This window comes from Megalopta genalis, unplaced genomic scaffold (genome assembly GCF_051020955.1).
Source record: "Megalopta genalis isolate 19385.01 unplaced genomic scaffold, iyMegGena1_principal scaffold0020, whole genome shotgun sequence".
Taxonomy (NCBI): Eukaryota; Metazoa; Arthropoda; class Insecta; order Hymenoptera; family Halictidae; genus Megalopta; species Megalopta genalis.
Window position 1 is genome coordinate 4,304,046 of NW_027476090.1, and position 22,793 is coordinate 4,326,838.

The following is a 22,793-nucleotide window of genomic DNA, read 5'->3' on the forward strand; positions in this document are numbered from 1 at the left end:
CCGTCGCAGTTAACATGTCAAACATGGTTATACACTGTAACTTATCTATTGCAGATAATATTTCAACATTATATGTATCATATAAAAGAAAATTCGTCGTCGCGCCACGGGCAATTTCTGTAAAACCGGCGTGCCATTCAACCTGTTAAACTTCATCAATCTTCATCTGATATCGCAAAATTTCATCTGCAAACAAATCAAAATCTTGCATCGATTTTACAGGCCCATTGTAGAGCCTGTTATTCCCAGGAAGCTTAAGGTATTAAAAGGTTCAAGGTCTGCTCGAGAGAGGATCATTTTATATCCATATAAGAAAAAAAGTGATATAAATATTACTTTTGCTGTTCGAATCGTATTAACTTATAGAACGCTGTGAAACAACGCATTTAGATGTCAGTTAACGCTGAAAAATGAAAAATTGATGAAAGAATATTGTTGAAACAAAAATACATGTTCAAAATTCCGTTTACATTTTAGCATGCCACGGTTAACGAGAACGTCGTACTTTGAAAATATGTTTGCCTATTTCGGGAACACGTTGCCCTGCTAACGAAGCCCGACAGGGGATAAAAAGCGATCTTATAAGGAGCGATCGCGGCGTCGACCAATCACACAACACAAACACAGCTCGTCAGAGCCGAGTCGACCATTCTTGAGGCAGACCGATGGAAAGTTCCCGGTAACACGCAGAGGAACACCGAATGGGACCTCGAGGATGTGTTCGAGAGGACTGACGAGCTTTTCCAATACCCGCTTGCCAATTACGGAACAGAGATCTAACCGTAGTAACGTGTAGTGTTTCCACCATTGTCCGCAGGTCCGAGCGGGGCATACAGTCCGGATGCGACGATGGGCTACATGATGGACGGACAGGCGGCGGGCATGATGCACCGGCCGCCCGGTGATCCCACCTTCCACAATCAGTACCATTACCCGCCAGAGTACTATGGACATCACTTATAAAGGTACGTGGGAAAGTAGCGTTGTTCGCGGACCCGTTGTTCCTGCCGGTGACACGGAGACACCGATGCCAATCGATTCCATGAACATTCCGGATGATGTTCAGGACGATCCGAAACTGTACAGCTTGGGCGACCAAGTGTTCGTAGGTACTTTCAAAAGTCAACATCGAATGACAACAGGTTTGAAACATTCGAACGTAAAGACATTTTAACGGCTGGTTTCGGATCATTCTGAGCAGAATGCGACACTTCGCAAGCATTGTTGTAGCGTCTTTTGGAAGCACGCGTTCAAATAAGAATTATCGAGTAATGATACTGCGGCGAATCAAATCGGACCGTTGAATTCGTACTTTCAATTTTCCTAATGTTTAATTGTTACAAAGCCATTGCTTAATATTCACTTTGGAAAAAGAATTAGTACCGTGTAGTTAGTTATTCCAGCGACTGAAAGACTCGAACTTTTTGCAAAACATCAAAAATAATTCGCACGAAATAAACACGCTACAAGAATCTCCACTAATGGTTGCAAAAAACACTACGTTAATATAAATGAATAATAACAACTGGACTGCGGACACCGGCGAGTGCGCGCGAAAGATTCTAAACATGAAATTGTGACTTTCGTGTTCGCGTTCTTTTTGCTGTCGATTTTATGCGTATCAAGTTGTCGAGATAACTTGCCGCGGTATCGTAAAAACCGCGACATCTCTGAATTGAAAAAGAGAGAACGCGCGTCAGCATAAACATCCGCGGTCTAATTACAATGGCAATTAATCCGAAGTTCTCGAGATTCGCCGGAGCAAAAGGGGTGTTCGCGCGAACGTCCGCAGTCCAGTAATAACGCTGACAAAGCGTATCCGCGAGTCCCGGAGGAATCGCATTAACCGGCGGCGCTTTCTCACGTTGCAGCAGTAGTCGCGAGTGAAGGTAGACGATGGAATGACGGTTCTTGCGGAACGGGAAACGTAGAAGCGTGACGGAAGCACCGTGCCCCGAGCGGCGAGGAACGGATCGTCGGCTCGCGGGCAATCAGCGGCGAAGGCACGAGAGGGAACCTCTTTCCCCGCGTCGAACGCCAGGACCCGTGCTGCCGGATACTCGAGTGCCCAGGTGCGCGGGATGCGGTGGATTCGCGATGGCGTCGGTCCGGTCCACGTGGAAAAAGGAAGAAGAGTCGCACGTGTGCGTTCGAGCCGAAGGCTAACCGAACGTGCGACACGCGAAGACAAGATCGCCGAAACGAACTGGAAGAATCGAGGCAGAGGAAGGACAAGGGGAAGAGAGACGAAGGAAGAGACCGACCGGCCCGAGACGTCGAGCGCGAGAAACCGGAAAAGCGAGGAAGATGGGTATAGAAGAGCGCGGCTCGGCGGAACAGGACGAGAGGAGAGCCGCCGTGGAAATTCATGTGATTGTTCTGTGTACAAATGTCGCGGTGTAATATTGTAGTGATCGAAGAATTTAAATGTTAAATTTTAATACGGTCGCGATCGAGCTACGTTTACGATAGATGGAAGACAGGGAGGCGGATTAACACGAGTGATATAGGTAATTTAGCGCGGGTGTGTACATTAATGGAAAAGAAACGCGGGGGGTGGGGGGGGCGATCGAGAGAAAAACGAATGGGAGAAACGACGAAGCCGATGCTCGCAGGGATCCGTGGTAGATAGGGATGCGTCGATTTCTGCCAGAGAGATGCAACGAGGGATGGACGATGCAGGCTGGTCGAGGAACTGCGACATGGAGGATGAACCGAGTATATCTATACATACGGTGCATACGCGCGCGAGCACAGACCGTGCGCATCGACACCGTACGGTTTATTATAAATAAATATAAATAGAGAAAAGAATTTTAGCGGCGCGACACGGGCCGCGGTTCGCGGTCGAACGCGGTGGACATCGGTAACCCATCCGATCGCGGGATCGACGCGGACCCGCTCGCGCATACAAAAGATGGTACAGAGGCATCCGTCGCGGCCTGAAAACAAGGAACACGAGGCGAAAGGAACCAGGTGGGATCGAGGTAACGTTTAGAGAAACGGGGAATGGAAATCGACGCGTGTGTGCCGGACTCGAGCGTCGACCACATTCACTTGCATATAATTCTATAGGTGACATTGAAATTTGTACAGTTATTAATGATAAATGAATTTACTAATTAAAGGAGGAAGTAATTATATATAAATATATACATAACTGAAGTAACACGTGGCCCCGGTTGTAATATATATATAAGCGAGCGTTTTAATTGGACTGCGGGAGGACGATTATTATCTCGTGTGCGTTCCCGTATTTCTCGGCAGGCGACTGTGTGTGTGTGCGTGTATGCGTGTGTGCGTGTCTGCGCGCGTCTGTACACCTGCGAGTGTGCGTGAGGTGGTGGCCGCGTGGAATCGGGAGGGAAACAACGCAAATGAAAATACGAGAGACGCGGTGCAAGAGAAACAGAATGATAGCGTGCGAGCGAGCGAGCGAGAGAGAGAGAGAGAGAGAGAGAGCGAGAGACAGATTTCCTCCTCATCCACCAATTCCTCCCCAAAAGAGTACGAGTATGCGTGAGAAAGAGAGAATTAATTAACACGCGAGTGACGGCGGTGAGGGACTATATATATAAAGAAAAAAATATATATATATATAAATATATAAATATATAAATACAAAAATATAGATACCTGCGAGAGGATCGGACGCTCTTCGTCGTCGGGTCACTCTAACCCCACCTGAACCGTTACACCAACACAGTGTCAGATCTAAACGCATAAAACACATTCGAACACACACACACACACACACACGCCCACGAAGAGGATAGAACAAGTGTACACGGAAGCGCGCGCGAAAAAGAGCGTTATTATCCCAGCCCCGTCTCCCACACCGTAACGATAATTAAAAGAACCTAAACGATGAAAACATACACACTGGGCAAAGGAGTACACGATTACAGTTTATTATATAATATATTGTGTATACATAGTTAATTGAGCCGCAGCGAGCGTCGACAGGGAGAGGGCGGACACGTTCGATTGGAAGGGCGACACGGTATTTCGCGAGCACGCGCGCGCACCCAACACTCTTTCGCTCTCTCTCTCTCGCGCGCTCTCTCTCTCTCTCTCTCTCTCTCTCTCTCTCGTCTTTCCATTTCTTCCCGTCGCTCCTTCTTTCCCTGTCCTGTGCCGTGACTCGACGCGACAAGCTCTGGGGAGGCGAAAGGGCTCGATAATAAATGGAGAAACTACGGACCAGTCAGAACCTCGACACGCCAGAGGGTGAGAATCGCGGGAGGCGAGAGTTAACGAGCACGATCGAGAAGGACGTTTCTTTCTTTCCCTCTTTCCCTCCTTCGCGATCTTTTCTTTCACCCTGGCCACCTCGTGCCGAAAGTCACAGACAGTTCGCTTAACAGAGGACATCGTATTTTTGCTTCTGCCGTTCGAATCTGATTCGGGCCTTCTCTTCTTTCTTCCAATTGATTTCATGCAACTCGCAACGAAAGCATCTTCTATCTAATATTAGGTTGGCCAACATGTCATTGCCAATAAGCCAACCTACTAGAAACATCAGACAAGTTTATAGGCACAATCGGGTAGAGCGACAAAACAGTAACCCGTCAAAAGGTTTCGAGCGCAAATTGTTACGTGTGCTCGCGGTAGAATGCCGTCAAAATTGCGATCGAACGACACTCGTAGTAGAAAGATCGGAATTCAACGAAATTTTCCGCGATCTTCGCTATCTACGCAGAGCGAACGACGTCATTTGGCAGAGTTTCCATCGGTTTCCGAGTAGAATCTCGGGAATCGGATGAAATTTCAGCGTCCGAAGGATCTCTCGACGAAATGGTCGATCGGTCCACACAGCCGATCGAAATTTCGCCGAATCCCGGATTCGACGTCGCTCGTAAAAGAGCAATTGGGCGTGCGCGATCCTTGGTTGCGTACAGCTTGTAGAACAGAGCCGAATCTGTTGAAAGTCGTTGGTCCACTTCCGTTTTCATATCCTGTAGAGCATACTTTTCGCAGAAAACTACGATTCCGAACGTTACCAACACTTTCGTTCCTTCCAACATCTTCTTTCCCTATCGCGATTCAAAGTTGCTTCACGATCGAAGACATTGAGCTTTCGTCAGGGACGAAAGAAACGCAGGCCCCTTCGTTACGACACTCCACGGAGCAAATAGCGTGTTTACCCCGAGAAAGGCTGGGTGAGTGCGAGAGCGAGAACGCGAGTAGGTTGAAAATTTTCATAAAATTAGCCATCGATTAGATGTCAGAGCCAATCGTCGTGAATGCACCCCTGAAGCGCGCGCGCGCGCGCGGCAAGTTCGAAACAACGGATCCTTGGGAGAGTCGCGAATCGCGACGGATGATCGATCGTCGATCGAGAGGCAACGAGGGAGGCAATGGGACACGAGAGAAAGAGAGAGAGAGAGAGAGAGATGAATAGAGAGAGAGAAAGAGACATCGTACGCGAGAGAGAGAGAGAGAGAGAGAGAGAGAGAGAGCGAGCGAGAAGCAGAGTGAGAGGTGAATGAACGAGGCTGCGAGAAAGTGAACGATCGAGAGAGACGCAGAGCAGACGAGAGAAATTTTATCGATATTTTCAATACGCCCGCATACACGCAGATCTTCTATAAAAATTTTAAATGTAAACACACTGCTCTTGTCGCGCGTCCTGCCGATCAGAGAGGAACCGGGCCGCGATCGTTTCCCGTCGATGGGTCACGAGCGACGGATCAAAATGGCGGCGAGAAATCGCCCGGGGGAACGATCTCCTCCTCCGATTCCTCTCGGGCCGGCGCAGCGGCGTATTAGTATACTGAAAGAAAAAAAAAAGATAATCCACGTATACCGAAAGACTCAGGTGCGAGAGAAGTCAGCTTTAGGTCCTGGTTAATTGGAGAAATCTCGGACACTCGTCGTGAGACGCGTCGCGACCGATCAGAATCGTTAAAATCGGCTGCTGGAGCGCGCGTAATTCGACCTCGCGAGCGCGGCAATCGATTGCGCGATCCTATGCGCGAGTTCTCGAGCGATCCCCGGTCGAGACGACGGCGATCAAACCATTTCCGTTCCTGTTGTTATTTTCTCGGTTTTTCTTTGGAGCGAGTCACCGCGTTGGGCCGCGGTTGAAGTTTCTCGACGACCAAGCTGCCAGGATACATGGTATACGCCGCGAGCGGACTGCGCGGGCAACCGATCCGCGCCGCGGACCGTCCGCGGGACATCGACGCGGATACTTTTAAACGTTTTAAAACGCGACAGGCGGGCCTCGCCCGGGGCCCATCTGATTTTAAGGTGGACGCTTTTTACCACGGGGACCCAGAGAGTATTTATCCGCTCGGCCGCCACCAGCGGCGGCGTGTTCCGACTGCTAGAGAATATTTAAGATCCGCGGACGAGTCCCGCTGCCTACGGACGGTTCCCCGCGCCCGATGCTCGCTCTCGAGAACAATCCTACTTCGCGAATCGAGGAACAAAGTGATTATCAAAGTACGAGACAATCATGGACACGTACGACGGGACAAACCGCGGCGAGGGCCGCGCGCCGCCGACCACGGCCCGCCAACGAGGCGTACGGGTTTTTTACGAATTCTATTTGTTGAACGATATATTGTTTAATTTTGTTGAGACACGCCTCCGCGGCCGGCCGTCCACGGCGACGCGCGTACGAGCCCGCGCCGCGTTCACGAGAAATTTCAACGGGCCAACACGCGGTTCTACCCGATCGAGCTCCGATCGATCGGCGCGGTGTCTAAAGAAAGAAAGAAAGACGATAGAAACGCCGGACCGTCGTTCGATCACAATTTTTCTATATCATTTGTAACCACTCGGACGCGTTTGCGTAGCGGCCACGGGTCGAACGGACGACAACAGATCCAGGTATCGGTGATTGAATTATTTTTTCACACTGACGAGAAACAACGGTCCGGCGGACTAGGTCAGGAAAAGGTTCCACGGGAGCCGCGGCGCGCGTTTCCGCCTCGCTCTCAGGGTGCAACGGACCCTAGCGGCGCGGACAAACCTGCTCTCCGTCTTTTTACACCGGTCTCCGACGCGACCAGCACCCCGTCCGGCCACCCCCGCGGTGCCGGTCGGAGAACCGGCGATCAATATTTTCGTAGAAATGCCCGGCGATGCGTCCCGCAAACGCGAGTAACGCCAGGATCGCACGAGCTATTAACGAGACCGTGGTGTCGTGCCGGCTGGGCGGTGTCCGGCGTGGTGTCCGGCGCGGTGTCCGCCGCGATCCGGCGGAAGGGACGCGAAGACGCCGGCGAACGGACGACGTTTATTGGCTGTTCGTTTTTCTAAATGAGTTCACCCGATTGAATCATCGCCTTAAAAATGTATACGAAGTAACAGTAAGGTATCTAAGTAATAATCATGTTAGAGGGTAAAGAAACTTAAAACAAAGATTTTATGAGCGGCGACGAGGTAACGAGCGGTTATATATGTATAGGGCTGGATATTGAGAGTGTGCGTGTGGCGTGTGTGTGCGCGTGTGCGTGTGCGTGCTGTGTGTCCGACAGATGACGAGAAAGTGGTAAAGTAAGAAAGATGAGGCGAGGAAGATGCGGGAGAAGCGGCGTGAGTGTGAGACGGAGCAGCGAAGAATCCGCGCGTGCGTACGAGAGAGAAAGAGAGAGAGAGAGAGAGAGAGAGAGAGAGGGAAAGTAATGTATAATTATCGTGTAATTACGGTGAAAACGATGACGTTCGTGCGACCACCGTCGCCGTGCGAATGGCGGCGATGATCGTAACGACGCGAAACGGTATGACGACGACGCCGGGCGTCGGCGTCGCTGCCTGTATTATTCAGAAGATCGGTCGTCGTTACGATCATCGAAAGTGGCGAAACGATTACGATAACGCTGACGATGAGATGCTGATAAACCACGTTACGATGGTGATTACGCCGATGATACGATGATGATGATGATGATGATGATGATGATGATGATGATGATGATTATGATTATGATGATGATGATTATGATGATGATGATTATGATAATGCTGATGATAACGATGATTACGATGATGATGATGATGATGATGATGGTGATGATGATGGTGATGATGACGGTGATGATGATGATAATGATGATGATTACGATGATGATGATGATGATGATGGTGATGATGATGATGATGATGATGATGATGATGATGATTATGATGATGGTAATGATGATGGTAATGATGATGGTGGTAATGATTATGATTATGCTGACGATGACGACGATGTGTATAGTAAGCTAAAAATTTATTATATCGGTATGGAATCAGATTTTTTCAACTGTTTGCGTATTGACGACCTATTGACACCCTTAAGTAAAAAAAAAACAAGAGGAACGGCAAATAAATTAAAAAAAAAACGAATTAAATCGAACTGTGTTCTGTATTCGCCGACTCGTGACCGGTCTTCGATCATCGATCCATCGATTGTGATACGACGACGCGTGATCGGAGGAGATCTCCGGTTTCCTCTCTTTCCAGTTTTCGCGATCGCGCCCTCTCGGTGAGGGGTTGCCTGTCGGTCGAATCGTCCCCTTGATTGCGCGGGTAATCCTTGCTTTCGCGGAGCCCGGTGGCGCTAGACAAAGAAATAGTCAGCGTGTGAACGCGGCGAAAGAAAACGATACCTGTCGATGTAAAGTATTATTATTATTACGGGGAACGACGCGTGCACGCCCGCCGTGCAATCTGCAACGAAATCGCGCGCGTGCATGTGTATCCCCGGCGCGCGTCGAGACGCCACCATGAACGAATTCGACGCACAAAACACGTCTCGAAACACAGAACGGGGAACAGTCTCGATCGTCTCGCGGTAAATCGGCGTCGATCGATCCTGTTCCAGAAGGAACACACTTAGGATCGCAGCGTGATGACGATGAAAGGAAGGACGATGTCAAAGGTGGTCTATGTTAGAGAGTGTCCATTGTATAGTGTTTTTTTGAAACGTGAGCATTAAATGCTACATCTTGTGTACGCCCTCTGTGTCTGCAGCCTTTTATTTGAAACGCTCGCGAGAAAATCCGCCGACGCGGGTGATGCTCGTTCATCTTGTTCACTTTTCCTTTTTTATCTTCTTCTTCTTCTTCTTCTTCTTCTTCTTCTTCTTCTCCTCGAGCGAGGATATTTCTTATCGTTCGTTTCCATTTTTTTTCTTCATTCGAATAGCTTTCTTTTATTCGTCGTTCGTACTAAGAGAGGAGTCGTCCTTCGATTTTCGGGAGCATCACGCGTGCATCGCGTTTTATCACGAGTGCTTGTTGGTCCAGATCCTTGCATCCCGTCTGCGGGAAACTCGATTAATTATTTTCAATAGAAACGTTTATTGAAACGTATGCAGAATCGAGATAAGCGAAGTCAAAGTACTTTGAAAAAGTCAACGACGATTAATTGAGTTTCTCACTTCGAATTACTTGAAACAGGAACGTATTCCTAGGCATTCGAGCTATCTGGATTTATGTCGATCTGGAAAAAAGGTAAGTGAAGTATTTCTATTTTACCATTCTGCTCATACTTTGTTTCTCATTTGTCATTGACTCTCCAACCACGGCCAATGCGAAATTCGTGCACTAAATGTTTTATAAAATTTTGCGCCTGAAATAATTTTTCACAGACACACACACGCGCGCGCGCGCACGCACACACAATTTAGATTTCTTTCGCTTTAGACTTCTTTAGACTTCGTGTTGAAAGCGAAAGTCACATTTCTTGAAAATGTAACACGATATTTTTATTCTTTTAAATGTAATTCTTCACACGCATTTTTGCACAGTAAAGAAACCTCTGCCGCGGTTAGAAGTTCAACGAAAAATCTGTCATGCTGTTGAAAATTACCCATCTCGTATTTTTTCTCTTAAATTGTTCTAATTATAAAAACACTTGCACACGAAATAATTCAATACTTATCTTAATCTATCATTACGACACACACACACACACACACACACAGAAGTGGCGCCCAGTCTATATAAATTCAGTCCTATTATTCTTATAAAGCAACACGTATTGTTCACTTTTAGTGCTCGGCTGGAAGATGCCAAATATTTCTCTCATCGTTTTACGTAATATCTGAGACAAATCGCGATCGTGTTACATGATTTTCGAGCAAAAGTCAAACTTTGGGTATTTCCTCGACTAGATCGCCGATATTAACGAGGACTCGTGTTCGCTGCCTCTTCATCCAGGATAAAGCTACGAAAATTCGAAATATATTCCGCGTCGGTAAAAACAGCTCCAGCGGTCGCAATCGGCGAAATAGAATCCTGTTGGAAACTGGAGTGAACACTTTATACGTCGGATCTTGGCAAGCCGGACAGAGGGTTGTTAGCGAGCTGTCGATGGCTCTTCGTTATCCGCAAAGGTCACCCCCTTCGGTCGCGTTGAAAAAACGAAAGGGTGCCGTCGCTGTATAAAACACGCGTTTGCGATCCGCGACGCGGTCTCCCCTGGACCGGAGTTCCTCTTCCTGTCTCCTTTCCACCCCCTGTCCTCCCTCTGCACACCCCCTCGACCACCGGGTCCGCCTCTGGCCAGCGTCGTTCTGAAATATGATAGGGGCCGCGTATCCACTGTAGGTGCCAATTACCGCTGATGGTTATTCCATGGAAATGGACCTTGTTACGCGAGCAAGTCGGGAATCAAGGGGAAGGCACCAATTATTTCTGCTAGCGTCGATGCTTTCTGGCGGGCGTCTGCGGCGGAAAACCGCCGAGTCGGCGCTGCCGTCGACGTTTTCCAGCTTCTAACGAGACAAATCGTGATCCCGGAGACTGGGCTGCCAGGCGTCTCCTTTTTTACCCCGGCCCCGCGAACACACCCCTGCCCCGACGGATCGCTCGATTGTTTCCTTTTTCTCTTTTAGAGCTCGTCACGCTCTCTCGACGCTCAACCATCGAGACCACAGAGCTGACTCGAAATAATAGGAAATGCTCGCACTCGAGACGCGAACTTTCGTCCGGCATTTTCACGGGAAAACCGAGCACGCTGACAAACTTCTGTCCTGCAGACGTTGACTCTTTTTCTGTACCATCGCGTCTCTCGTTTATTATCATTTAGAAGATACTCGCCGGTACATCAAAACTTCTTACGCGCGCTGTGTTTTAGTTCTCTACGTATCGTTTGACCCATTGGCACACACATGATCGTTGCAATATTTTCATATAAAATAGAGCCTACGGTTTGGAACAGATTAACCGGTTACCAGTCGGAATCTCTTTGAAAAGTTACCATTATTATACCGTATATGTTCGATAGTCGTCGTATTTTTAGTTTAAATAACTTTTATAGAATACGAAGAAATTGCAACATCTTTTGTGTCGTGGCGATTATACTCGCTGAAAACAGCTAACCGGTTAACACGTTGGGTGTCGCGACACTAATTAATAACCTCTTTTCAAAGTTCATATTCATTGCAATATATATTCGAGCAAAACTGAAATTGACTAAAATGTTTAGAATGCAAAACGGTTAAAAATGCTATCCGCTGCGATACATTTGAACACTCGGAGATTCCAGTTTCAGTTTCATTCGTGAAATTGCTTCGATTCTGTAGGGATCCTTAGGGATATTGCTATTTGGCGTTTAACGTGACGATTCCGGAAGTCTCGACTTTTATTCCGTAAGACGAGGCGACTCATTCGATATCGTGTACGGACCATAAATCTACTGTAAAGTTTGTCGAAAGTCCTCGAGTTCGTCACGATCGAACGCGTTAGGAAACTGGCAATACATTAGACGGAAGGCCCCGTGAACAAACAATCTCGTAATGGCAGCTCGGCACGGCTGACTGGTGGCGCGGTAATGAGATATTAGACTCGAGGCTGGTCTGCCAGAAGGGAGTGGCCACTTCGGGGTAGTAATGCGCGATAGTCGGCCGTTTATGCCGTACGAGCTCGAGGGTCATTATTAGGGAGCACTGCGCTAAGGGGCTGGTATCGTTTTCTCTCCTGGGACGCGATTACGATGTTGTTCTCCTTAGTATTCCTGGTGGGCCACGTGGCCACGGGAGTCAGGAAGTCGACACCGTGCTCGATTTTTTTTCCGTCAGATGATCGCTCACTTACGACAGCCTGTGCATCCACTTACTTCGGCGATCTCTTTTCGCCAATTTACTCGTCCAACGCATCTCAAAGTTGATCAAATAAGATATTCAAGCTCTTTTTCGATGTAGCACAATTGACGGTTGGATCAACAGCAATGCATCGATATGTTCCTGCACCTAGTTAAGTATAATTCGTCGCCAAACATTCGATTTCGATAGTTTCGGTCAAAATTTGTAAGCCACATTTTATTGTAAATTGTACAGAGGATTAATTTTTGGAACGAAACAAACACGATCGTGTCATTCAACGACAGTCGACGTATTATCGGGTGTCGGTGTAACCGGACAGTTACAGATAAATTTTCAGCCCCCGAATTAACAGAAAATCGAACCGCGTTTAGCAGCGATGTCAACACGGTTAAAAACTCATCGATTCGTTCATCGCATCGCGCGGATCGCAAACGAAAACAAGCTGCGGTCCGATTAATCCCTTCGCGTAAAGGGCAACTTCAATATTTACCCGCCCACACCGTCGTGCCATACGTTTATAAACATCGATATTTTACAAGCGCATCGGTGACACGAATAAAGCCCGACCGATGTTGCGCAGCGTGTTCCACGGGAGGATTCATCTCGGTCGGTGGAAAACATAAAGCCCGCTCGATCCGCGGCCGGGCGAGCTTGAACAAATTCTTCCGAAAATTTCAAGCTACATCGACAGTCGTTCCGGCAACGACCGCGCATAATAAAACGAGAGCAGAGCCGTGCTTCCGCTGCCCCCGACCATCCGGCAGAAATAACGAGGTAAACAAACTCGCAGGCCAGCCAGCCATTCCAAGATTAAATTCATCCCCTAATTCATTACTCAGCGGCGACGGTGCGCGCGGGCTCGCCGGCTCGCATCAACATTTTCCACAGGCGCGGTATCAATTACAAAAGATTAACAGTTAACCAGCCAGCGTGGCGCGGTATCGGTGGCTGCGATCGCTGCGAACGATCGTTTCGCGGTCTCGGGGACGTGCTCAGTCTTTTTCGGACTATCGCGTAGCAACTAATTGTTCGCGCACCTTATACAAGACTGCGAATTCCGTTTTCAGCCGCGTTCTTACATCAACTAAACCATTGCTCACAGTAAATTGTACAGTAAATACAAATGCATCGGGTGCTCTTTTATTCTTTTATTCCGCAGTATTGTTCAGCGTACTCGCCACTTTTCTTACGACTCTTCGGAACCTCGATCGTCCATTTATTTCGGGCTACCATAAAGGTAGCCGTTTTCATACGTTGTTCCGTCGATTAAACTATTAGTTATAGTAAATATAAATGCATCGTGTGCTCTTTTATTTTGCAGTATCGAGTATGACTCGCGCGGGAACTCTGGCCATTCATTCGTTTCCGACTACCATGATATACCATGAAACACCAAAATACAGACCCTTTTAACTAGCCTCCGGACTTTCGTTTTCATACCGTTTTTCATCAACTAATTACTTATAGCAAATGTAAAAGTATCGCGCGCTCCTGTACTCTGTAATATCCTACAGTTTACGTTTGCCTCTAAGAGGAAGTCCAACCATCCATTTCTCGTACACCGTATCCTAAATAGTCGACCTTCTACGACAGTCGTTTCCCATCTTCCCTGCAATAGCATCGATGACCATTCCACTTGACCGAGGCGATCAGCGATGATCCGGCGACCGACTGTTTGTAGCCAGAAAGGAGGATGGTTGGACACATGTTCGAGCTACGCGTAGTTTCAGGAACCCGTAAGTCGGGCGCGCTCGATTTCGGGGGTGGCGGATAGTAGGCCAGAAGTGCGGGTAACTGTAGACGCCGGTCGTAGGTGGCGGTCGTTTCTGGTTCTTCGTTCGCCCCCACCCCCGCGGCTTCTACCGGCCCCGTCGCGCTACCCCGCGCGGACAAATGGGTGTCCCTGCATATGTAAAAGCGGCGCTGTGTTCGGCTCACCCTCGGTCAGCCATTTGTCAATGTCAAGGCGCGAGCGCCGTATCCATGGAAACACCCCCGGCCAGTCGGCAGCGGTGCGAGCGAGAGAGCGAGCCGAACGGAGCCGAGCGAAGCCGAGCGGAGCCGTGGGCGACCCTCGGTTTGCGCGACTACCACCCCGTCGGCAGAACGCAACCCCCGGGCTTCCACCACTACCGCGACGCTGGGCTACCATCCTTTCGTCGCTCCCACACCGCCCTCCGGTCTCACCCCCGCCGACGTGGAACCGACTCGTCGCGCCACCAACGCCTACGCACGCGCGCCAAATCCGGTTTGCGAGGGTTCACGGTTTTGCCACCCTCGAAACTGGTGGCGCCCGAGGACGCGGCACGCTTGATTCCGACGGCCAGCCGACGGAGATTTTAGTTTCGCGAGGATGTCTGCGCCGGAAAGGGTAGTTCGATGACGAGATGCTGCGGCTAGAGGCCTCATGACGCGACGAGGGCAAGTGGTGTAATCGTACAGTGCCGGGCTGGCGGATTTCTGGAGCACGAAGGCTACCGAAGGTCGTCGCATGCTCGCCACATGGTTGTTTTCTGTGACGTTCCAGGGCGATGACGATGGCTTTCTTTTGTACAGGATAAAGTATCGACTTGTTGCATAGGGGACGCGACTGATTTTCAAAATCTGAAATTCAGCTTAAAAATGAGGTAGGATTCGTTCACAATGGTTCGAACACAAAGCGGACATTTCGTTTCTTCATCGAGGCCTTTCGACTTGTTAACGATATCGAGATGTGAGATTTTCTACGATTCGTACGAACATCCTGAAGCTTTATTTTGAACCTCCGAAACAATGTAATTCGTTCGAACACGTCCGATTTTGAAGAATGATTTCCTGTCAATCTACGAGATCGCTGGTATGGCAGACCAATCGCGATTTTCCCGAATCCTCGACGTCTTTTCCCTGGACAGGCCCGAATTCCTCGTCGCGAAAGAATTCCAGGAACTCGGTTCCAGCGGGAGATTCTTTCAGCGCCGGCCGACAAAGGGGAACCGCGAGAGCAGAAGCGGACAAAGACGAAGCAGCAAAGCATGCGCGTCTGAAGAGGGTTGGGAGGGTTGGATATCGGGTCGGGGCGATGGTGGTGAACGGTCGTGGAAGCGGTCGGTGTAGGTGGTGCGGTCTGTGCATAGCAAGACGGCACGCTTAAATATGCAGGATGGGCGGCGGCGGCGGCGGCGGCGGCGGTGGTAGCGGCGGGCAGCATTGTAGCGTTGTTGTAGCGCGGAGTAACGGGGTGAACTCGCTACCGAGGGAAATGAAGGGGATGAACGAGCCGGAGAGAAAGCGACGGAGAGGGACGAGCAAAAGTAGCGGCCGAGGGAACCAGACCAAACGGAGAAAGGGAAGCGAGACGGCCGCGGGAAGGGCCGAAAGGGAGAAAGAGAGGTCGGCCGGCGCGGGGGTGGTCGCGGGGGTGCTCGAAGGGTGGAGGAGAAGGAAGGTGGGTCGCAGGCGCTTGCGCAGCCCGTAATGATTGACTGGCTCGCTGGCAGCCAACAGACAGACGTTCGCCCACCAGACCGACCGACTCACCCTCCTTTCCCCGGTGGCTCACTCCACCCCCGTGCCCTCGCTCTCGCCCTCTTGAAACAGCCTCTGCCGGCGCTAGCGTGCTCTGCCTTCGTCCCTGGAGCAGGAGCTTCGCTCAAAAAGCTCGCGATACAATGCGCGACCGCCACCCTTCGCCCATCCCTCGTCCACCCTCCGCACCCTTTGGCCGGTCACCCCCGTGGCTTCCTCTTTTCTTTCGTGGACCGAGCACTCCAGCCGGCTATCCTCTCTTATCGCTACCCTTTCAACCCTTTTTCCCATCGAGTTCTCGATGCACACGAGCGAAACCACCGTTTCGTGCGTGTGAATGGCTGCGCGCGCGCGCGCGCGAGACTCGGCACAAAAGCTCGCCGGTTACCGATGGATACCGTCGTATCTTTAAAGCTCGACTTACCGGGCCACGGCGCATCAGGCCGCGCACCCGACGAGACGCGATTGGTCAAAACTGTACGTAAATGCTAGTTAACTCGTTCGAGGCTACGACTTTTCGATAGTCGGCTCCCAGAAGCCAAAATTTCTATTTTTCCCATGATTATTACGATCTGTCGTTGGTCTTCCGTACAGACAGAAATATTTGGTTCAGCAACTAACATTTAGTTATGGCCACTCTTTTGTGCTTTTCGGCCGAGCACCAAATGCAGCATAAAAACATAATTCTCCACCTGTTTCTCGATAACATTTCAGAACGCTGTGGAACGTGTCCTCTCCGTTCGTGAAAGCAGAACTAAGAATCGAACAATACACCGCGCTATAAAAGGGTTTTTGCGGTTCAGCGTTTTGATACCGTCGCGGTGAAACTCGATGAGAAATCGTCGGGGATTTAGCCTGTACGGTTTTTTGTTCCGCCGGGAAGAATGGGGGCGTGAAATTAAAATTCAAAATAACTCGATGAGCCGGCGCGAAAGAAGCGGCGAATTTATCGCCGGATTACCATGTAAATATAAAAACGGTTATTCGCAAGTTGTCGACGCGCACCGCTGTCACCGAATCCCTTGTCGCTCGCCAAACATTACGAGAATTTACGCGCGTTTAACTATGAACGCGTTCACATAATAAAATCGATGCGCGCGCTACGGCGGTAACGCCGTTTGCAAAAAGAATTATTCGCGTTTGTTTAAAAATCGTGCGCGTTGTTCCGTGCTTCGGATTTCGTGTCGACCCCCATCCCTGTCATACTTTTGCAATTATTCGGCTGTTGCATATACAACCGCCGCCGCGTTCCCTGATTGCTACTTTCTCTGTGAACGAGAATGATCGAGGGATCTCTGTGTTCGCATGTTACGCTAACGCGTAAACGTGTATTTTGTTCAGCGGAAAATCAGTGGCTGCTCCAGGCGTTGAATCAGCTGGAAATTGTAAGATGGATAATAGTCGCGTTCGCAATGCTCTAGTCCAATTTTATTCACGGTTGTTCGAAGTTAGTTTAAAACCAAACCGAAACTTCGATAGATTACGTTGAAAATACGATATCGAGAGTTTACAGAAATTCTGAACACTGTTTTACAATCGTTCGTCTCTTAGTTTATTTCAAACTCTGCAGATGTCGATGCAGAAAAGAACGTTTCAAGTTCGCTATTGAACCATTTGCTTTCGCAAGCGGAACAATCGCCAAATAATTGATTATTTTTACGATCAGTTGCTGTGCGTGTGGATCGGTTAACTACCATAACGTGGAAACTACGTTACTCTCCACCTGTATTATAAACAAATTCTTGAATAAGTGCGTATCGCGTGCGAACTGTTCCACAATTTCGGATAGTTGGCAATAATCGTACACGGACTATTATGCTTGCGGATGCAAAGGGTTGATCGTGATTGCATCGAAATATTATACTAGGAAAGAATTTACAACGAATTTGCCGATGAGCAAACATAGAGTGAATCCGAAGCACCCGCGAACGAGACATCGTTCAAAGAGGCAGATCCTAACCGAACGCAAATTGACATCGAGAAGCGGGGACCGGTGCGGGCTGGACAAGCTAATGCGCGGTCGACGCGGTTGCGTCCAGGCGAAAAAGTAGCGCCGATAAAACATTTCGACCGCTTTTATCTGTTCTCGTTGGCTCGCGCGCGCGCGCGCGCGCTCACGAGAGCTCGCCGTTCGGAAAGTCTTGCCGGGAACAGGAGAGAAAAAGCGGCGGGCTGCTCTCTCGCCGGCGCTCTCGTCGTTATTTCCTTTCCTCTTTTTTCGAGGCGTTTAATCCAATACCGGCCAGGCGTCCATCAAGCGTTCCGGTCGCAAAGGTTTTGTCCCCGGGGCCGGTATACGCGGGACTCGGCCTCCCCGTAAATTCGCGCGGCCGCGCGCAATGTTCCGCGTGTCGCATAAAGCGTAAAACCAACGTGAATTACGGTAGGATCGCGTTACACCGGCCGCGCGGCTCGCCGCGTACACGGGCCCGCGCGTTCGACAATTCCCCGTGTCCTTTGCCCTTTAGAAATTCATGTAATTTTTTGCCGGCCGAGCGGACGCCGAGCCGAGCCGCGCCGAGCCGCGCCGAGCCGCGCCGCGCCGCCAGCCCGCCGCTAGCCCGCCGGCCCCGACACGCCAATTTTCCCACGGACAACCGTCGCGACGATCGCGAAATTTAAGGCCGAACGGGACGCCCGGTGTCGCGTTGTAAAACACGCGGCTGTAATGTTGTAACGCGGACTCCGCGCGATGCTCGTCGGATCTCTTCTTTTTTCCTTCTCCCTTAGAATTTCTCCTTTTGCGCTCGTCCCTCTGAAAATTCAGGCGATTTCACCGAATATCCGTACGGGGCTGATTAACCTTCGCGTGGGTGTGCACGATTTTGCACCATCCGTTCGGCAGTTTTCGTGTCTGGAAATTTAGGATGGCGATATCTTGTAAATACTGTACAATTTCTAGGTTCAGCTATACGTTTGAAATATTGTTGGGCGAATGGTAATCGAACTTGGAGATTGGACTGATAGCCGAAGGATAGTAGATCAGACCGAACGTAAGATTCGTCGCAATCGGCTGCGATGTTTGGAGTACTCGACACTTGGCACCCATATGGCACGACCTCCATAAACGAGCTCGTCAAATTTATAATTTCTTCCGATAGAGACGGAAAGACGTTTCCACTAACAGTTTTCCCGCTACTCCGACCGAGATCATTTTGACCGCGTCTACAAAGTCGATTACAGCGTATGACAACCGCTATTCGATGCATCACGAAGTCGACAGAACACGATAAATAACGAAAGCGAATAGAACTCGAAAACATCACCATCAAACGGGAATTTGTACCATGTCGGTTAAGTTCTAAATTAAGTATGAAATTCGTCGAGTCGAGCATCTCTGAACTCATTTCAACGTGGCGTTCTTACTATCAACTCGCAGTTCTTAAACGTTAATTGGATTGTGGTTGCAACTTGAAACAACTCATAAATAACACAGGTTAGTGTAATCATTTAGAAATTCGTGTAATCCTGTATTAAGTCATCAAGATTGCAATGTTGCAACGCAAATTTACATGCACTTACTCGTTTGGTAATGTGCAATGTTTACGACCATTTTTTTACCTTTACAATAGACGGTGTTTATGACAATTTTCACCTTTATTCGTCAATTTTTCCAAACACATTTTTGAACATTCTTCACATAAACTTATCAGTCTTTCCGTTACTCCTGGTGTAACATGCATTTATTTAGTTTAATTGTCGTTAGAGTCAGTGGATTGAACCGAGCCCCGTAACCGAAATCCTAGATTCAACATTGGCAAAAGCGAGCGAAGCGGGTCTTACGATCACGCTAAATTCGACATTCGTATTTGCAACACTAGATGTCGCAACGCTAACACACTCTTTGTACATTTGAAAGAATTCCTCTGCGAAATCTCAAACATCCTCGTCGCATACTTGTGCTATTAAGATCTTATTGTCAGTTCTGCAAACATCAAATGTTTTTCAAAAAAGCGCATTCCTTCAAAATTCACCAATTTTCCCCCGTTAGACGCGAATAAATGTCGATCTGTGAGCTACAAATTGTACGCTAAATATCACTGAAGCGATACAAGCTTGAGATGAATTAAAAGAAGGAGTAGAGTTCAGATTGTGTACCGTCGTTTCACTCTCGAGCCTCGAATCCTCATTTTCTGGCGGTCAAATTGACTTTGGAAGAAAGTGGCCCATGGTCCCCGCGTCGATCCGGCAGCCCCGCAGCCGACACATCCTTCGGGGCTGGCGAAAGCCTGGCGAAAGTTCGGCGACGAGGTCCGCAGCGAGGAACGGTGCACCCGCGGCGCAAAGAATCGCTGGAACGGTCCGAGTTGTCCCATTTGATTACGGGGTCCCATCGGGCCTGTTCCCCGGGACACGACGCACCGGGATCCCCTTTAATCCGACGGTTATACGCGGCCGGGCAATTCCTTGCGTCGGCAGACACGGAATCAGGCAATGCTCTCACGAGTAAATGCAATTCAAATGCCGTTTCCGTGCCGGTTCTACGTGCTGGTTCGCGCTCTCCGCCGTTACCCCGGCCCGTTCGAGGAGTCAAGGAGAGGTCGTTGCTAATTGCGCCGATCCTCCGAACACAAGCGGACGGAAATGGAGAAGAGTTGTCGCGGGTACGTAGTCGCGCGTGTCCCCGGGCTTCTGGGTCTCGGGTTACGTGGCCGTTCCGTGGCCGTTCCGTGGCCGTTCCGTGGCCGTTCCGTGGCCGTTCCGTGGCCGTTCCGTGGCCGTTCCGTGGCCGGTTCGTGTCCGAGACACGTCGACGATCGGGCTCGAACCGACAATCTCCGGATCGCCGCGCGAAGCGCCCGCTCCCGAGGCCCGTTTCCGTGCTTTCTCCGCTCGCGGGAGAGCGCGCGGAAAGGCCGATAAATCCGCCGCGAGCGCCGCCCCGATGGAATTTAAGTGCGAACGAATTTGTAGGGTCTCGCTTACACGGGCCCGAGCCCCGGCCGTAAATGGCCTTACAACCTCTCGGCAAGTAGCGGTTGGCAATTAATCGCGCGGCATTAAGCGCAAATGAACTTTCGCCCCTCGCGGCGACCGCGGCCAGGCGAGGATACGCTCGGCGCGAAGCGGACCGCTGAAAATCGACGGGAAGATTGGCGTCGGCCTCGGGTAATCGACCGTGAACCATCCCTACTCCGCCTCCGACGATTTTTCATATTTTCTGGGTTAGTTAACGCTGCTGGAACCTCTACGCCATTTTTTACCTTCCATTTTCCATTTCGCATCGCTTCTAGAGACAATTCCTTTCGCAATATTGTTCGTTACTGTAACATTACGGACAAGTTTGGTGACGGGAACAAGTGTTCTTTGAACAAATTCGCACGATCGATACAGGAGAAAGCAATTGCTGTTCAAAACGATCGAACGGCAAGAAAATATCAATCGTTTCGCAAGAAGTACTCGCATTCGTGAAAACGCGACTTCAACGATTTTCTTCACCATAAAGTGTAGGTACGATAGCTTTCTCGTCAAGTTTACACCGATACTTAGAAAAATGCGGACGTATTTACTGTTTTACGTGTGCACACAGTATACCGACGTATACCGTTTTATGTGTGCAGCGAGAATCCGACAAATTGTAGTACGCGGTCGTCTAATTACGCGGACGTCGAACGAGCGTCGTTGCAGAATTTTATCATAGCCATCGATCACAGAGTACACGGGAGCGCGATTTCGAAGTACAACCGGCTGAAATGAAAGGAAGCAACGAAACGAAGCGCCGAGACGTTGAACGCGGTAATCGAACGAGGTACGAATACGGATAATGCGTAACGATGTAGGGTTCACCTTAGGGCTCTTTCTTACGCTAACGACAAGGCCGTGTTGCTGCTGCATTTTCGATGTAGGCGTTGTTCGAATCGGCCATGTAAACAGACAACAAATAGTCCAGGAAGCTCGGATAAGCCGCTAACATCGTGCGGTCTGTGTTCAATGTGGTAATTAACGGTACGATGTCACATAGGGCCCTTAATCTCTTGGTAACGATTCCCGTGGCCGCGAAGTTCCTTGAAAATTAGCATAATAATATATCGTCGTCTATCTCGGCCAATTAAACGGCCATAAAGCCGGGTCGGGCTTTGGCGACGGTCCGGACTGCCACGACGTCGTGCTAGGCTAACTCGAGGCGGAGCTATTAATGAATGCTGGTTCCACGTCGGGGGTGACGGAGACCCATAAACTTGTCCTTCGGTGGCTGGACAAACCGTTCGACACTTCCATTCGCGTCTCGGGACGGAAGTGTTTCGAGTAAGTACCTTGTGCTGCGATTAACATCAAAATTCCATTACAACCGCAGCGCTGTAAGCTCTAGAAAATACTTGACCGTGTAAATGTAGTTATTCGTTGAACCAGCTTCCTCTTTGGATATTCCAAGGTGCTCTTGTATCAAAAAATCCACTCGTACGTTTTCTGGTTGGATTTTAATCCTCAACTATATTATGATGGCTGCGGAGAGGCCCCACGTAACTTTAGACGAATCGTACGTTAATATATGTTGATGTAATTACAGTAAATTCTTCCTAATCGACGCTCGGATTGTACACAGAAACGGACAATTTGGGAAGAGAAGATACGATTAGTCGAGCCTCGCGGCTCGTTTTTATAGTTGCCGATCGTCAACAATTTATAAGTACGAGCCGCGAGGCTCGAATAATCGTATTATCTCCTCTTCCCAAATTGTCCATTTTTGTGCACGATCTGAGCGTCGATCGGGGTGAATTTACTGTATTTAAAAATTCGTGTAATCCGCTATTAACTCGTCGAGTTTGTAATTTTTCAACGTTTTACTTGCACTTACTAATTTAGAAATATGCGATATTTACTGAAACGATAACATCGTCGGACGGTCGGGGGGTCGCTTCGATAGTGAACATAACATACATGATACGAATAGAAATTAGAAAAGTGGAGGAATTTCAGGTGAGTATTTGAGGAAGTCTGTCGACTACGATGCGGGAGCTCCCAGGTTCGAGTCCCGTGTAATAGAAAATGTCTGTAAAAAGACACTCGCAAATAGTTATCTGTCTGCAATAGAGTTAGTCTTTTTTTTTCATATCATTTTACATTACATAATAATAAATAAGAGATATTTTTCTAGAATCGGCAATCCTGAAGAAAAAGAACATTTATGTAACTGTAACCGACGGCCCGGTCGAAGGTTAAAAGTGTTGCAGGCTCTCGTCTACACGGAGCAAGATCTTGAGATTTCATTATCGAAGATCCTTTTTCTTCGCTGGAACGCTAG

At 49.1% G+C, this 22,793-nt stretch overlaps 1 protein-coding gene across 4 annotated transcripts in view; it reads left to right on the plus strand.

Annotated features, from left to right (window-relative positions):
- hth (Meis homeobox homothorax) overlaps window positions 1-8,348 on the plus strand; it is a 666,356-nt gene extending 658,008 nt beyond the window's left edge. For 2 of the 4 annotated variants that reach the window (XM_033482431.2, XM_033482433.2), the window contains 2 exons: window positions 797-965; window positions 1,872-8,348. In XM_033482431.2, coding sequence (XP_033338322.1) covers window positions 797-963 — 167 coding nt within the window. In that variant the 3' untranslated portion in view covers window positions 964-965; window positions 1,872-8,348. The remainder of the gene's footprint in view (window positions 1-796; window positions 966-1,871) is intronic. The other 2 variants (XM_033482432.2, XM_033482434.2) reach the window with 2 other exon arrangements.
- The last annotated feature ends 14,445 nt before the right edge of the window (window positions 8,349-22,793 follow it).